The sequence below is a fragment of the Poromitra crassiceps genome (genome assembly GCF_964638095.1).
Source record: "Poromitra crassiceps genome assembly, chromosome: 9".
In the NCBI taxonomy this organism is placed as follows: Eukaryota; Metazoa; Chordata; class Actinopteri; order Beryciformes; family Melamphaidae; genus Poromitra; species Poromitra crassiceps.
In genome coordinates, this window is record NC_139630.1 from 9,344,244 (window position 1) to 9,362,279 (window position 18,036).

An 18,036-nucleotide genomic window follows, 5' to 3' on the forward strand; every position below is an offset into this window, starting at 1 on the left:
ACGAAACAGTAACGTCATCTTTAGAGCACAATATTCCTGGAATGCAAGTTTAAGTAAACAGTTACATGTCCTCTGCATTCTACATAAAATTAAGATATTACGGGTTGTTTTATTTTGTATGTTACATACTTATTGGCCAAGATATGTTACTTTATGGGGGAGTAATTCTGACAGTTTAGGAGGAGAGTGTGGGCGGCCATCTTGCCTGCGGGGTTTTTGGCAAGTCTAAATGGAAATACTATTACGAAATGACGTAATGCGGAAGCGTCCATGTGTGGGCAAAGAATAAGGTGAATAGGATATCAATATTGACAGAACAGTTCTGTCAATATTGATATCCTATAATGAGAACATAATAGTATGAATTGAGTAAACAAAACATATATAATTAACTATGTACATTTCATTACTTTTAGAAAGGGTAAAGTAATAATCTGTGACATTTTCATACTATTTCATTTACATACTGTACAGTACACAGTTTGATTGACAGGTCTCTAGAAGTCAAGGATTCCCACTTTAAATATGAATCATGTACATTGCTCTCACCTGGTCAGGCCCTTTCCTGAATAGACAGAGTGATAGTAAGCACTGCTTTCTTTGATGCCAATACCGTAGTAATGATATCTGTAAAACGTCAAGATGATATCATCAAATAAGATCATACTGTATATTTCAATGCTTCTAAATCAACTTCTCTGTGTGGAAGTGAAGTTTTGCGTTTACTTTGAGTGTCCTCTGGTGCCCAGTCTTCTCGTTGTTAGAAGAGGAAACTTCTGTCGGATTGTCTGATGAGCACACAAGGTAAAAAACAATGTCAGCTGCTCCCTCTAAAATATTAGCCTAACAATTGTACAGAGGCATATCTTTTTTTTATGTCAAACGTTAATATCGTAACTCTCATTATTACCACACAATATCAATAGAACTCACAAGGCACTCTATTATGCTATACCAGTGATTCACTATCTTTTTCATCCAGGATCCCTAATTTAGTCCACATAAGGTTCACTGACCATGGCCATGGACATGATGAGATCTGGGGCCCTATGGTCGCAAAAGCGGTAATTTAGCATTTGCACTGGTTTTGCGCTCGTTTAACGCCGTGCACAATGCAAATTGGGGGCGTGCACAAGCGCATGCCTGTTATAATTGTACTGGACATAGGCGTGCCACATGCCAAACCAGGCGTTTCGGCGTAAAAATGTGGGGATAGATGGCATTCTCCTATCGTCAGCAGCGCGCAATTACTTTGCGCTAAGAGCTTTGAAAAGGACCTCTTACGCGGTCTCTTAAGACCGCCCAAATCCCGTTTGCGCTGGCATGATTTGGCACGGCTCTAATTTGCGCCTGCGGCAGGTGCCGTGAACGTTTCCGCATCCCCGCCGAGAATTTCATCCGCACCATATTTCGGGCTGTTTTAACTTAGAAAACAGGGACAATTATATCACTTTTAAACAGTTACGTTTCTGTATAAATCATTACAATATGCTCCCGTGAGGTGGGGATGCGTTTAGCTGCTGCCGGGCGGGGGTGCAAAACTCGACATAACACCTGGACACGAGCGAGGCGGACTGCTATCGTTAAAGCACGCAAACAGGTGCATAAGCGCCAATAGGGGATATCGCCTGTACCAAGATAGGGCCCCTGGTCTCTCAGATGGAAATCTGAGAACACTGTATAGAACAGTGTATATTGTATAGTATAGTAGTACACTTTATAGTATATAGCTGCTTCCATGAGTGACCTGTGTCCATCCGTCCGTTTGAGCCGAGATGTGCGCAGGGAATTTGAGCAGTGCACCGAGATGTGCGCACGAGATGTAGCCTCGTGCAAGCCTTTTTTCACACCCTAACCCTAATATTAACCACATTTTTTCCCTTGCCGCACGTTTTAAGGAAGAAGCAATGGCGCCGGCCAATCAAATGAGTTCGGGGGCGGGGTTTTCCCGGGCCATACTAGGAACAAATGTTGATCCAGGAACGAATTAGAGGAATTAGAATGATTTATTCATGTCCACATAAATACAAGTATGCAAAGGACATAAACACTAATGATGCAATCAGATAGGCTATTGGGAGTCAGTCAGTTAGCTACATAAGTGCCCAATCGGCAACCACAATAACGCATACACATAGGCAACTATGTGTACACATAGGCAACTATGATTAGCAAAACTAGACACATTGTCCAGACTGCTCTTCACAATATCATCTTGCACATGACGGCAGTTACGACGGGTGTGTTCAGATGTTTAGAGTGGCGCTCAAACCTTCACCCGCTGTCATGCTCCAGCCGCCACGACGCACGCACGCAGGCACTCGCACACACACACACACACACACACACACACGCACGCACACACACACAGACACACACACACACACACACACGCACACACTCGCACCCGCACACACACACACGCACGCACACACGCACGCACTCGCAGTCTCGCACAAACACACGCACGCACGCACACACACGCACGCACAAACGCACGCACACACACACACACACACACACACACACACACACACACGTGGCATGCCTGAAATAAAGTCCGTCACCTTGCTTAGTCAACAGATGGCATCTAGTCTAATGTTATAGTTGCATCAATTAACCTTAAGATATCTATTTAATGAAGCGTCACGTTAGTTCATTTGAGACACGGAAGTCATCGGCTACGCCCCAGCTGTAACCAGCTGACAGCCGCTGATTGGATCATCATTTAAACATTCACCAATCGTAGCCATTCTCACAACAAGGCGGTCAGTTTAAATACGGCCTCCTCTCACTCCACACCGCTGCTGTGGCAATGCTTTGCCTCCACCACCCCAGCCTCCACCCTCTAGCTCAGAGTCTGCATGGCTCAAAGGCTAATCATGTATTCTAGCTTAAGAGTCTGCATGGCTCAAAAAGTTGAACATGTATTCCATGTCTTGCTTTGTTACTCACTATGGCTTTTAATCTGGAATCTTGTATCCCCATGGGGGGATTTTGCTGCCCTTCCTGTTCGGTGTAGCATGCTGCTGCTGGGCCGGTTCAATACACAACTGTATTTCCATTTATGCAATAAATGGTTAAATCTATGACAAGAGTGTTCTTGAATGAATTGTATTTAAGGGGCTTATTTTTTTGCTTTAGATTTAGAGAAAGGACAGACACATATACCCACACACTCGCACACACACTCGCACACACACACACACACACACACACACACACACACAAGCACGTAGACACACACACACACACACACACACACACACAAGCACATACACACACACACACACACACACACACACACACACACACCTTTCCGAAGGTCGCAGCACAGGCTGGTTCTAGTTTCTCTTTCCTGCAGAAGTCCAGGTAGTGAGCGTAGAGGATGCAGCGAGGCAGACACACTCCTTCACACACAATGTAATTCTCCTCCAGCCTGTTGGAACACACACATGATATATCAGTTTGACTTTTAGCTTTGGGGGGGGGGCACTTCTGCAGGAGTCAGACGCTCCTGCAGAAAATTTGGCTGAAACTTTGTCTGTTTTACATTTGAAATGTTGCCCGTTTGCAGCCAGATTTAGAGGAATATCTCATTTTAAGGCATCATGGTCTGGAAAGATGACATAATGAGTATGAAAGACAATGAGTTTTGGCCTGTCAGATGTGACTGGGGAGGGCATTCCAGAGGGAGGGGGCGGCTGCAGCAAGGCCCTGTCAGAGGCCCCCCTGTCACAGCTTTAGCAAAGAGATACCTGTGATTCTTGTCAAAGTGGATATAAATTGTATGATCATATTCAGCCACACAGTGAGATGGAGATTTACAATGGTGACCCAAAAAAAACAAGTGGGGGGGGCGGCCCACCTGGCCCCCCATTAACTCCACCCAGGGGTAAAAATATCAGGGAAAGACAATCAGAGGCAGAGTAGGGCATTCAGAATAGGGTGGGTCTTGACAAGAAATGGGATGCCATCCATAATAAAATGTTCCCTACAGAAATAGTGCAGTATATACATCTCCACCATTTTGTACTAGTGTCCGAATTGTCAATTTGTCTTATTTGATTCACTATACATTATAGTTCACTATAAAATACCCACAAAGCCTGCAAATTGTAGTGAACAGACGTAGCCCACCCTACAGTATAGAGTGCCAAAGGCACACCATCTTCCGCGTTCAGCATAATTAATTTTTCCATCTACATTTTGTAAAAAGCTTATAAAATAGTTTTACTTGGTCAAACCGAACGATTCAGCTATAGCCTATTAGAATGAGATGAGACCATATTACATTTAGCTCGAACCAAAAATAAAAAATAAAACCTGAGCCAGGATGGGGAAAATGTGGAAATTGAATTTCACGGCGCCATTCTAGCCTGTGTGTGTGCATGCGTTATAATGTGGTTGCTTGTGATGATTAAAGACGGGTTTGTCCATTCGGTTTAATTCATTTTGTCATTTTCATCGTATCACAATAAATCGAACAATGATGATGTTTAAAATGCTACACATAGCACCTTCAATGATCCAATACGTCTCCGACAGAGTTCAAAGAGTAGAAGTAGGAAGTGTCCTCTCTGAGCCCAAAAACCTTACCTGTGGGGTCCCTCAAGGAAGCATTATTGGTCCTTTATTATTTTTGTTGTATATTAATGACATGGAGTCAGCCTGTTCATGACCTATATTTCTGTATGAAGACGATTCCGCCTTCCGCCCAGTTTAACAATAACGGCTCTAAAATTGTTAGATGGTAAAGTTTTTTTGAATGGTTTTGAGAGGGGTGGGAGAGGTTAGGTTTAGCTGTGGGGGTGGGAGAGGTTAGGTTTAGCCGTGGGGGGTGGGAGAGGTTAGGTTTAAGGGTGGGGGGTGGGAGAGGTTTGGTTTAGGGTTAGGGGTTAGGTTTAGGCGTGGGGGGTGGGAGAGGTTAGGTTTAGGCGTGGGGGGTGGGAGAGGTTAGGTTTAAGGGTGGGGGGTGGGAGAGGTTTGGTTTAGGGTTAGGGGTTAGGTTTAGGCGTGGGGGGTGGGAGAGGTTAGGGTTAGGGAAAGGGGTTAGGGTGGGGCGTGGGAGAGGGGTCTCCGACTGGTGGGGTCTTCGGGGGGGGGAGGGCTCCTCCGAAGGGGGTCTCTGACCGGTCGGGGACTGCCAAAGGGACCCCAACCCGACCCTTCAGACCCCTAACCCTAACCCAGACCCTAACCCTGAACCTAACCAAAAACCCACACAAAAAAACATTAACATCTAACAATTTTAGACCTGTTACTGTTAAATTGTAAAGTTTTTCCGCTGTGGACAAATGTTACTATTTCACCATTTTTTTTAGACTGGGGTGGAGCAAACACATGTCTTCCATTGGTCTTACCACTGCAGGGTGAGCTGTGTCTGTTTTTTCTTGTCTTTGATGATCTGAGTGATGGTCTTCCTGGAGGAGGAGCTGCTCTGTCTGATGGCCAGCTCTGTGTTATAGTCCAGCAGGTCCTGGTCTTCTTCAGAGGACGGTGTCTCATTACTGTCCTCTGCTTCTGATACACCAGACAGATAAATACAGTCGACAGATTATAACCTCTGCTTCTGAGACACCAGACAGAGAAATACAGTCAACAGATTATAACCTCTGCTTCTGAAACAGAGTACAGAGAAATACAGTCAACAGATTAGAGTAGAATAAGCAGATAAGGAAGGGCACCTTTGTCAGTGCAACACCTGTATTGTGTTAAACAATTGTTGAAACCCAAATGAAGTAGAAGACCAAGTTATGGGTGACAGAAAGTTTGCTTTTTAACATTGCTGACAATGGTGAGAACCAATCTAGGCCTATGTGCAGCAGAACTAGCCATGTTGTGAAAAAGATTGTGGTGTGAGCAGAAAGACAGACAACACGACCTGATAATCGTTCATTCTGATTTTGCATCGAGACTCAGTGTGCTCGATGCTCCAGACAGTTCCAGACATTTTGCGTTGTGCAAGGAACTGCTAACCTTGCTTGCAAGATGGATAACCTCGCGAGATCAAAAGAGATTCTCTCGACGTAATACATCTTGATATGCACATGCAGTTAAGATGATTGGCTTAGAAACCCAAACCATGGCCGACTCGACGAATCAGCGGCAGCTTTAGGCGGGCTTTCTGTGTGACGCACATGGTCTTTGTAGTTCTTTTCACTCGTCAACATGGCTGCCGCCGCGGAAGTGACAGGCAGTCTGAATGAAATTGAATGTAACGTTCCCAATTCTATGTATTAAATTCTAAAAAACGACCCTCAACATTTGGGAAGGCTAAGCCACACAACTAGTTCGTTATAATCGAACGTCATGCTTCGAAGGCGACTTTACGACGATGAGGACGGTGAGGACTCAATCACTCTTACAGGCACAGGCACCGTCCTCCGGTCGCAAACGTGACGTCAGAGGCATGGCGATCTGATTGGTTGAAGTTAACACGCACCAGCGGTGATAGACAGATGGGTCATCCAGTCACCTGCCAAGTAGCTTGGAAAAAGTGCCCGCCTCCGTCAGCGGGTTGGATTACTGCATTGCCAGATGGACTGGTTTAGTGAAACGTAATGTGAAGCTAACCCGTCCATCTGGCAGCGTCAGGTTAGGACACTGCCATACTGCCTTCATTTCACCACTGCTGTGAAATAAATGTTTTATTTGATTTTGAAACAGTAGTCTTTCTTGTGTTGTCGTTATTTCGTTTTTGCAGAGGCTATTGCACAGTTAAAAAGTGCAGAGATAGTGGCATAACCTATATTTTACAATATAAAAATAACCGCCCCCTTGCCAGTTATAACCGCCCCCTCAGTCATTTCTTCCTTGTGTAACCGAATGACTGAGTCCTCGTGAGTCCTGAGTGGTAGCGAGTGGGTTGGTTAAACTCACTTCCCCAGATAGAGACAGGGGAGACATGATGTCGCCCTCTTTTAAAAATGCAGATTTTGCCCTCCCCCCCCCCCGCCCACGCAACCCCCCCCCCCCCCACACACACACACACACAATTTTTCACTACAAAAATGGTGGCCGTGGGCCGACATGACTGTCTTTCAGAGGCTGTAGCTCATTTTTAAACCTAGTTAAGATAATAGTATCATATGAAACTAGAAGGCATCCATTGGTACCGACCATGTCATGCTAACTTGTCGGGAAGGGGGCTTTGGCAAGGGAAAACGGGCATGGCCATTTTCAAACAGGGCCTTTGACCTCTCACCTCAAGATATCTGAATAAGTAACCCACAAGTCTCCCCTTTACAGACAGGCCCACTTTATGCGAATCTCATGCAAAAACAAAAACAAAAAATAAAGAAAATGCTGTTTTATTATTATTATTATTATTATTATTATTATTATTATTATTATTACCTTTATTATTATCATTTATTGTGTTATTTTTGCCTATTCTATTTGAATACTGCTACTGGAGACCCTGAACAGTCTTGGAATTGTACACAAGTGGGTCGTGGAGGTACTGCAGGTGGGCCGCGAGTGGTCTGCCAACACTCCCAGTTTTCACGAGCAATCAAATGGCTGTAGCAGGGTCATTTTCGGGAAGGGGGCTCATTAACACTCCAGCAAATGTAGGTTAAATTGATGTCCCCCCCCCCCCTTCCCCTGGCCTCATCATCACCTCCGACCCCTATCCTCCCCTCCTCTCCTCTTAATCGATGTCACCAATGTGGACTCATGGATTCCTCAGATCATCCTCGTGGAACTCCCAATCTTTTTACCCCTTTTTCACCTAGCTAATTAGCTAGTATTCTCTGAACCTACGAACACTTAAAGACTATATTTTCGATTTCTTTTTGGACTCTACCTTTTACATTTGCAACTCTCTTCCCTGATCTTAGGATCATTTAAAGACTACATTTTCGTATTCCTTTTGTTGGACTCCTTTTTACATTTTAAATTTTCTGTTCTTTTCCCCTGTGTCCTAGTTAGTTCTGGTTAATGTCTAGAGTAGTCAGTTTGTCTGATCTCCACCCCCCCTCTCTTTCTCTTTCCCCCTTCCCCTGCTCCTTCCCCACTTCCCCCTTCCTGTTCTCTCCTCTCCCACATTTCCCATTCCGTCCCCACCTCCTCTCTTTCCATGCTCTCTCCTCCCCCACATCCCACCGCTCTCCCCCTTCCCTTCTCCTGCTCTCTCCTCTTTCTCCCCTCCCCTGCTCCTTCCCCTCCTCCCCAATTTCCCCCATTCCCTGCCACTTCCTGCTCTCTCCTCTCTCACATTCCCCCTGCTCTCCCTCCCCTGCACCCTCCCACCTCTCCTTCTCCGTTCTCTCCTCCCCCACATTTCCCATTCTCTCCCCACCTCCTCCCTCTCCCTGCTCTCTCCTCCCCCACATCCCCCCGCTATCCCTCCCTCCTCCCCTCTCCTGCTCTCTCCTCTTTCCCCCTTCCCCCACTATTCTAAAGTATAGTACCCATTCTACTCCAATGCATGGCACCCATTCTATCCCCTCCCACTATTCCGCCACTATTTTAAAGCATGGCACCCATTCTACCCTAAAGCGAGGCACCCATAAGCTCTATATGTGAACTAGGGATGTTCATCAATTATCGAAAATCGATAATCGATCGTTAAGGATTGGAATCGATCCTGTGGCATTTGGATCGATTTTTTAATTATTAAAAAAAAAAAAAAAAAAAATTTTTTTTTTTTTTTTTGGACTAGGTTTGGGTGGAATTCGTTCCTCCTCGCCCCACTCCATTGCACAGCCGACTAACGTGAGGTGGAGCTTCATATAGTCTCTAGTTTTCTGGCTGGGCACGGGCCTTTGTGCCAACAAAACTGTTTTAAACATGAGAAATTCACACCGGCATGCGCCGGGGACAGCAGTGTTGGAGAGGAGACACATTGAAATAAAGAGTTCATTGAGGAGAACACGTTGTCTTTCGTATTTTCTGCCATAGGCATTCATTTTGTTAAAAAAAAAAAAAAAAAAAAAAAAAAAAATTGAAAATATTGAAAATTTTCTAAGTATTAATAAAATCGATAATCGATAATTGATCGTTAATTCTCACCGATTATCGATTTTGGAAAATTTTCAAAATGAACATCCCTAATGTGAACATGTGTTTATTTGGCAAAGGGATTCACTACTAAAGGCATGCAGCAAATTAAGTTAAGCATAGTTTGGTTGCAAATAAATCGACATATGTCCGTTTGTAAAATGTGTGTCTATATTTCTCTATCATATGATTGTTCAATGTGTTATTATTACTACTGTAATTTGTTACTGTTGTGTCAGCTAGCCCTCCTTTCCCTGTTCTCTCCATATAGTCTCCCATACTCCCCCTGCTCTCCCTCCCCACCTCCTCCCATTCCCGAACCCCCCCCCCCCCTCCACTTTTCTAAAGCATGGCATCCATTCCATTTTAAAGCATGGCACCCATTCTCTTTCTTTCCCCCTTCCCCTGCTACTTTCCCCACCTCTCCTTCTCCGTTCTCTTCTCCCCCACATTTCCCATTCTCTCCCCACCTCCTCCCTCTCCCTGCTCTCTTCTCCCCTACATCCCCCCGCTCTCCCTCCCCCCTCCTCTTTCCCCCTCCCCCTGCTCCTTCCCCACCTCCTATACTCTCCAACATTTCCCATTCCCTCCCCACCCCATCACTCTCTCACATTCCCCCTGCTCTCCTCCCTTCTCCTGCTCTCTCCTCTGCTCTATCCTATATTTCTATATTTTCTATATTTCTCTATCAATTGTTCAATGTGCTATCTTTATTCTGTAATTTGCTATTGTTGTGTCAGCTAGAATTAGCTAGACATATTTTCTGTGAAGCCCTCTGGGACATGCTTGTGAATTAGGGCTATACAAATAAACTTGACTTGACTTGACTTGAATCTCATTTCAATTTATTTGAATGAAAAATTGGTTCAATGGGTACCCCACGAGTCTCCCCTTTGCAGATAAGGTAGCATTTTTCACAGCCTAGCATTAATAGCTTGTGGATTGATTTATTATGTTGTTGCTCATCACATTTTGCCTCAACAAATGTGCATGCAAATACTTCTGATGAGTAAGGGGGGGAGAAAATCTGCTTTTGGATATTTTGCCTAAATGTTTTTGTATGTTGATGGATTATTAATTTCCCTTATGCCCAAGTTCACATGCTCTGTTAATGAAATAAAAAAATATATAAAAAAAACAGGGAAATACATCATCTGAGGATGCTTTCTCACTGGCGCCCCGATACCGTTCCCGAGCACATTTGTCCCCAAATTGTCCCCAGCTTCGGAACATTTGACGACTGTGAACGTTGCGTACCGTTCCGTTCTGCGCCTGGGCACGTAATGGGGGACCATGACAGGATCCACTTGAAAAGGTGGTCTGGGGATCGCTTTGGCATGCCCGGGCACGGAACACTTGCGAGTGTGAAAGCCAAGCGTTCCGAACCACATAGACAACAAAGCGGCGACGATAAACTCCAGGCATAGTTGATGATGCAAGTGCACTCTGTTCCATTTCCGAGCGCCGAAGAAATGCTGTAATGTGAAAGCTGACCAGCGGGGGAGAGGGTCGGGGGGGGGGGGGGGGGGGGGGGGGGGGTGTAAATTGTTCCCGAGTGCGGAACAGAATGGAATGAAATAAATCGTTCCCAGTGAGAAAGCAGCCTTAGTCTCGTGTGTTGATCAGAGTTGTGATTAAAGGGTTGGGTGGGCCAGGGAACATTTTCAGACTTTAAAGTGGGCCGTGGTATTCTTAAGTTTGGGAGCCCCGCCTGCTCTAGGCATTCAGGGGATGTATGGCTTGCCTAGGTATATTGACAATAAGGAGGTTTCTGAGCAATTTCCAGAACAGAATTGCTCACCAATTTCAGAGAAATGTAATTATTTGATACCAAATAACAGCATGCATTTTTCTATGTGTCCCTCAAGGTCTTGCAGTCTTAGTGTATTTTGGAGGGTTTTCCCCCATTATTGTATCCCCCCACTTCTCAAAACAGAGTTAAAGGCCTGTTAATCAGCATCGCCAAGTGAGCTAGCTCTCTTGGCATATTGGTTAGCGTAGCATAGTGGTCGGTGGTTCCCGCTCCACCCCTGGGAAAGCCCTTAACAGGGGTAGCTGCAAGTGCCGTCAACACAACACAGGTTACACTGGTGCCAGGTCTGGTGTGTGCTAGCTAGCTAACTAGCCAGTAGCTAGGCTAATTTAGCAAAACAAGAGATGTTACTTTCCACTACTAATGCCTAGCTTACACATTATTGACACATTATGTTTATGGGTACCACCACATTTCTTGTCAAGACCCCTGCTCTGCCTCTGATTGGCTCACCTTTATACCAAATCACTCCCCAATAAACCTCATGCCTAAACCTATGCCCCATGGCTAAAAGCTAACCAAGCATCACTCCTCGTGCCTAAACCTACCCAATCACCACTCATCATGCCTAAACCAACCAATCATCACTCCTCATGCCTAAACCTAACCGATCATCATGCCTCATGCCTAAACCCAACCTCGTCATGCCTAAACCCAACCCAATCAGAGGCAGAGTAGGACAGGTATTGACAAGAAGAGTGGTGCGATCCCATGGGTGCTATCCATAATAACGCAATGACCAGATATTAGCTAGGCTATAATAAGTTGACTTGTAAACACAGTGGTGCACACTTCTTGATTGGACTCAAAGGTGGATAATCTTGTAAGTTCACTTACACATGTGAACACAAGGAGGACTGAGTTCATCTGCAGCTGGTTCACTTTTTTGTTGGTTCACTTAGAAAGAACTGAGTTTGGTTCCTTTGAAAATAACTAGAGCTAGACTACAGTATTATGTGAAAACACCCTTAATCAGATGTAGGACTATCAGTGCCAAATTATACGTTCTCAGCCAAAAACAGCAAAGACATTAGCTATTGAATTTTCTTGAGATGTCTAAGTTTAGAAACACAATAAGTTGTTGATAGGCTCACAAACCTCCAATATGGCTGCTAGAAGGGGAAGCATTATGTCACCTGAAAGCCCTTGATTATTCTTCACATCAATGAATAGCAGAACATGTGAGATATAGGGATCTAAACCAGAAAACATATTGCATGTATATCAGGAGAGTGTACAGATATATTTGTCCATACTATTCAAAACTTTGCAGACATGAGGAGCCCTGAGTGGACTAAAATGAAACACGTGCCTAATAGTGGTGGTGGTGAAGAAGAATTGAACAAGAAACAAGCAATAAAATACAGTGAAATAAGGAATAATACAAAATGAATATAGAGGTAAATGAGCAAAGAGGACTGCAGAGTGTAGTCTGTGTTTAAACTGAATGAAATAAGATGAGCAAGAGCAGCAGTCATGCCTGCTGACATACACAATATGGTATGGATTTTTTATGAGAATCAGGCTGAATTGGAAAAAAATCTAAATGGAATGAAAACAGACTAAAAGACTGAAATTCTTTGTTGGACTTGAAAGATTTTATATTTATGTATTTAGTGTATTATAATAATAATAATAATAATAATAATAATAATAATAATAATAATAATAATAACAATGTTGTTTATGATTCTTAAATTGTATTTTTAGTTGTAGTGAAAACTTATACCTCTACACAATACTAATTCATGTCAGTCTGAAAACTATGAATGCTATGAATATGAAAAGTGAAAAACTGTATGTCTTCATTATACACAAGATATACTGCTATTACATGTTTTACTAGACTTCTACCACTAGAACTACAAATATACTAGGCCTATAGTAATACTACTACTACTACTACTACTACTACTACTACTACTACATCCATTTAGACTGATTCTAAAATGCAAGACTGGATACTCTACCTGATTTAATCCCAGAATCATCTTCTTGGAAATGTGTCTGTCCAATAAAGTCTCTGTGAGTTTCCACTGGAGAGCTGCACAAGGTCTTGGCTGAGGAATGAATAAAAAACGTCCCATCCCGCACTGAGCTCTCACTGTTGCGTTTCATTGGCATAATAACGTAAAGAGCATCAAGGAAGAAATAAAATAAAAAAATCAACCAAAGTAAATATGGGAAAAGTAAATAAGGCTGTTGGGGAAAAACTAGCCCACTGCAGATCATTTGTCCTTCAGATTGTGAACTAGTTCTGCGTTGGCCAATCCCATCCTCACACAAGTCCAAGAAAAGATGAAAACAATATACAATATTGCAATGTTCAGCATTTTCTAAGCCTGGTCAGCTCATGAGAAGCCTAGAGGAAAGCAGGAGAAGTCTGTGTGTCTCTGGGACCTTGGTACGCCTGACAGAACAACCTTAGACTAATAAAGCAGGCCTGTGGGGAGGCAGGGCTAATGAGCCTGGATGCATTCATCATATTTACAGAAGACATGGGGCTGATCCAAGTTATCAATGATTAACAGAAAACCCCCTCACCCATCCATCCATCCATCCATCCATCTAACCATCCTCCCTTTCCAAAACCTGAGATCAGCTGTCCTTTTGTAAAGTTATAGTCTACTGGAAAACCACACTGATTTAGGTTAGAATTGTGTAGTTTTCATTTTAAAGGGATAGTTCACCTTTTTTTTTTTTACTCTATCCCTTACCTACTTAATGATGATGATGATGATGATTGGTAGAGTTCTGTCCCCACACAATCCATGCTGTTCCTCATCATGGTAACTCTGGAAAGTTGGGCAAAAATGAATGTAAGGTCAATGGGTCCGGGTCACTTATGTGCACGCTGACTGCAGCGCACTGACATTTACGGGGCGGCTGTAGCTCAGGAGGTAGAGCAGGTCGTCCACTAATCGCTTTGGATAAAAGAGGTCGGTGGTTCGATTCCCGCCTCCTCCTTGGGCAAGACACTGGACCCCATATTTCTCCTGATGGTGTGCCAGCACCCTGCGTGGTAGCCTGCCGCCATCGAGTGGATGAATGGGTGAATGTACCTACTGATTGTAAAGCGCTTTGGATAAAAGCACTATATAAATGCAGGCCATTTACCATTTACTTTGTGTGCAATGTAGATGATGTTTTTGTGAGCTTCAGTCAGATTGTACCCCATTGACCTTGCATTTGTTTTTGCCCAACTTTCCAGAGCTACTATGAGGAACAGCATGGATTGTGCTGAGAAAGAACTCTACCAATCAACATCAACATTGGTAGCAAATAGAGCTAGGCTTAAAAAAAAGTGAACTATCCCTTTAAAACCCCTTCAGACCTGTCAAATGAAATAATTAATACATATGTCATCAGTGAGAGTGTATCTGCCAATAGTTACAATTTTGAATTCAGCATTTTTACAGTTGATTCACTTTGTTATTGTTCAGTAATCAGTCAAAGAGGATGGATTTCATGTATTGTTCCTTCATATTATGATCTTAACCAGATAGAATGAGAATTTATAATATCTTAGTGAGTTGAACTAATGACATTTTTTAATCATTATTTTTCTTATTATTAAGAAAAGGATAATACCGGTATACAAACATTCGGTTAAGCAGTAATAACCAGTGTTGGGGGTAACTCATTACAAAAGTAACATATTACATGTAATATATTACTTTTAGCAGTAACTCAGTAATATAACTTATTACCAATAGGATTTCAGTAATATTATACCAGTTACTTTGTCAAGTAACACAAGTTACAAATTGAGTTACTTTGTTTTTTTTAAACCTAAGCACATATAAAGATACAATAATTTCCTAATCAAATGTTGTGTTTTTTATGCAAATAACCACTATAGATGACAATAACAAAGGAAAAGGATAACGTTCAGAATTTTGGACAGTTTACACTGACTTCAAGATGGTTGAAATTATTTTTCAGGGTGGTCCCGGGGCGGCGATTTCATTTAGCTGCTGCTGTTATTTTGATGAAAGTAATGCAAAAGTAGTGTAATACGTAAAGAGTTACTCTGCACAGACAGTAATATTGTAAAGTAACTTATTACTTTCAAATGAAAGTAACTAGTATTACATATATTACATATTACATTTTGAAAGTAACTTGCCCAACACTGGTAATAACAGCACAAAGTTAGCCTAGGCTATATGGGGAACATAAAAAAAACATTAAAATATTAAATTAATTAAAATATTAAATTAATAGGCTATAAAAACAGCTAGGGTAGGCTACACATAGCCTAAGTTAAATAGACAAATATAAAGAGATTTACGTTACTCTGAGGTTTCAAGGGGAAAAGTTGCTCCATATTTTTATTGTTTCAATATTGCTTTTTTGTTGTTTCTCAGAAAAGGTGAGATCACTCATCACAGGTAGTGATTTAGAATACGTTTGTGAATGTGAATAATAAGAAACAATTGCACATATGATAACGAAGTTAATTAGATATAGTGCCATCATCTGGATTATCATGGTAATTATCCCCAAAATAACCTGTGATGACATCACTAGTCAGTGACGCAGGGTTGAGTTCAGCCCCGACAACACCTGACCTAGCACACAGTTTATGGAGCTCTGGCCACCCTGTTGTGTGATGCAAGCATTGCACCTGTCCTATCGATCTGTTTGCTCCACTGTGCGCCTCTTTAAATGCCAGCCAGGGTTTACAGCATATTATCTAGCTACACCTGTCTGCTGACTGGGTACACCTGTGACACACCCACCACCAAACAAGAGACATGAACGTACCTCAAAGCCGTTCCACCCGGAAACCGTAGCACACACGATGCACATCGTTTTGCAGATTGAACACAGCCCCTGGACATGAGCTCAAAGACCAAACACGTGCTGTGGTCAGATAGGAGTCGCCATCATCATCACGCCTCATCATACTAGACGTCAGTTCTGCGGACATGAGGAGGCGGTGCACACAGTAAGACATCTTCATCTTATCTCTAGTCACTTATCACCGGGTAACCCGCGCGTTAAGCGTCTTCCCGGGTAATAACTGTTTATTGGAGACGAACGTGTAGTAGGCGGTATGGCCTGTTCGGTGCAGGGCTAGCCTAGCACATCGTTAGCTTATCTTTGCTAGTTAGCTGCGCCCAGCTAGCTGCAGGGCATCATAACCATAACATGTCTGCCAAGGAGCCGCGCCTACTGCACTGCACTGTGCTGGCGTTCTCTGTAGTTCAGTTAGCGTAGCTGCTACTAAATGGAAATCTTTTTTCTTGTTGTGTTTCGTGCGCATGCTGTCAGTGTGTGTGCAGACTTTTCCCAAAGTATTTTCTCTCTGTCCTAATTTATTAGTTGTCATTTTGATGGTTCTTTGACTTCATGTCCAGTCAAACTTAACTTAGCAATAGCCTACTAATAACTCTACAGAAATGCTCGTAATGCTCGAAATGCGCGCTACCCTTGTCAAATGAATACATAAATAATTTAACGGAATAAACTTTAATATAAAGGATAGTACAGCTCATTGCTAATTCAGCAGGCCCTTTCGGCATCAGTTCCAGTCCAGTGCCGCAGGGCGGCGCTGTTGACTTGCATACAGATGCTGGCGCGTTCAGGGTCTCAAAAACTCCCTCTTCTGAGGTCAGAAGTCAAACGCATGATTCAAGTGGTTTTGGTGGAAAATGAAGACAAAAGGGATCGTGGAACAAAGCTGTTTTAGATGGCTGCTGGTCTGTGTTGTAAATCAAGTGGCTCTGTCAGTTGTGTGTCTGCTGAAGCTGATAGACTCATTGCAGTGTTGGCAAACCTTATTCAGTGAATTAACATTACATTTCTACCTGAAGTTGAACATCCGTCTCTCTCTCTCTCTCTCTCCTATATATATGTATGTATATATATATATATATATATATATATATGAAAACTGAGTCAAAGCCCGGCATAAAATATTTTGATAATTAACGTTGTGACATGTTGTTCTGACTCTCCCCTGCTAACCTGCTCTGACCCTCCCCTGCTAAGCTGCTCCTTTTCACCACCATCGCCATCACTCCTCTTTTTTTAATGAACCCGTTTTTAAACTCATCTGAAAATTCAAATGTGATTTGACAGTTTAACCATGATGTGACCCATACTGGGTGACAGGGCGTTATCTAGCTCCTAGCTAGCATTCATTCTTCACATTATTCTTTCTTAATTGCCGTTTTTCCAGAATCATCATCATCATCAGTATATAAATGGGAGCTGGAGCTCTGTCTGTTTGTTTGTTTCTCTGTCTGTCCCATGTCCCACTGTGACATCACAAATCCCACTGTCTGTGACATCATCAGTGATGTCATAAATCCCACTGTGACATCATCAGTGATGTCATAAATCCCAGTGATGTGTGACATCATCAGTGATTTCATAGATCTCTGTCACAAAAAAGAAGTGAGAGTCTGGCTTCAGACCCCCGTCTTTAGCCATGGACAGCTTTATGTTGCCAGCTCCAGGACAGGTGATCCAGCACCCCTGAAGTTTGCCATCTAGGAGCAGCCAGTATGCGAGCTGCAGGGCCAGCTGGGCGAACTGCAGGGTGGGCGAGGCCGCGTAGCGGGCCAGCCTAGGAATCAAGCACACGAGATCTCTAGTGAACTAAACTTGCATCACGACCACACAGTTGTATCAAACAGTGTTCATTTGATTTGAGGGCTGTCCCGAATACCATATTTAGAGCGTCGAGGCTTCGGGGAGATAAAATCGATCATAATCAAAGCTTCTACGGTCTCCGTGGGGGCGGGCTGCACAAAAAAACTAAAAAAAGGTAATATAGACGCTGTGTGGTGGCTCGAATATCACTTCATTAGACAACAGCACTGCTGTGACACACAGCAGGCAAGACACAGCTAGAGAAACAAACAAGCATGTAGGCTACTTACCATCCACGGCTCATAGTCAACTTTCTTCTAGGCTTACAAACTCTCATCTGTCCTGATTTTCATCCAACTGCTCAGTCCGACGCAGCCGTCAAAGTAACGTTAGACGCGGAGTGTGGATATTATTATTTGCCACGAAATGTTAATTTATTTCGGTGGGCTGAACGCAGAGGGGTTAGGGTTAACTGCTCAACGCAGACTTCACTCTGCTGTCGAACACTTGTAACATTACTCACACTGGGTTGAACTTAGGAAAGAAGTGGAATGTTGTTGGTTTCATGTTTACATGAGCTCTTTTACGTCCCGCTGGGGGGGAAAGCAAGG

General features: G+C 43.2%; 1 protein-coding gene across 1 annotated transcript in view; it reads right to left on the reverse strand.

Moving 5' to 3' along the window:
• The window catches only part of rfx6 (regulatory factor X, 6), a gene marked incomplete at both ends in the record, with an annotated part of 86,698 nt that extends 73,755 nt beyond the window's left edge, over positions 1 to 12,943 (reverse strand). The window contains 5 exons of the mRNA XM_083642847.1: positions 550 to 627; positions 727 to 788; positions 3,316 to 3,439; positions 5,364 to 5,523; positions 12,790 to 12,943. Of these exons, the coding sequence (XP_083498973.1) occupies positions 550 to 627; positions 727 to 788; positions 3,316 to 3,439; positions 5,364 to 5,523; positions 12,790 to 12,943 (578 nt within the window). The remainder of the gene's footprint in view (positions 1 to 549; positions 628 to 726; positions 789 to 3,315; positions 3,440 to 5,363; positions 5,524 to 12,789) is intronic.
• Between the last annotated feature and the right edge of the window lie 5,093 nt (positions 12,944 to 18,036).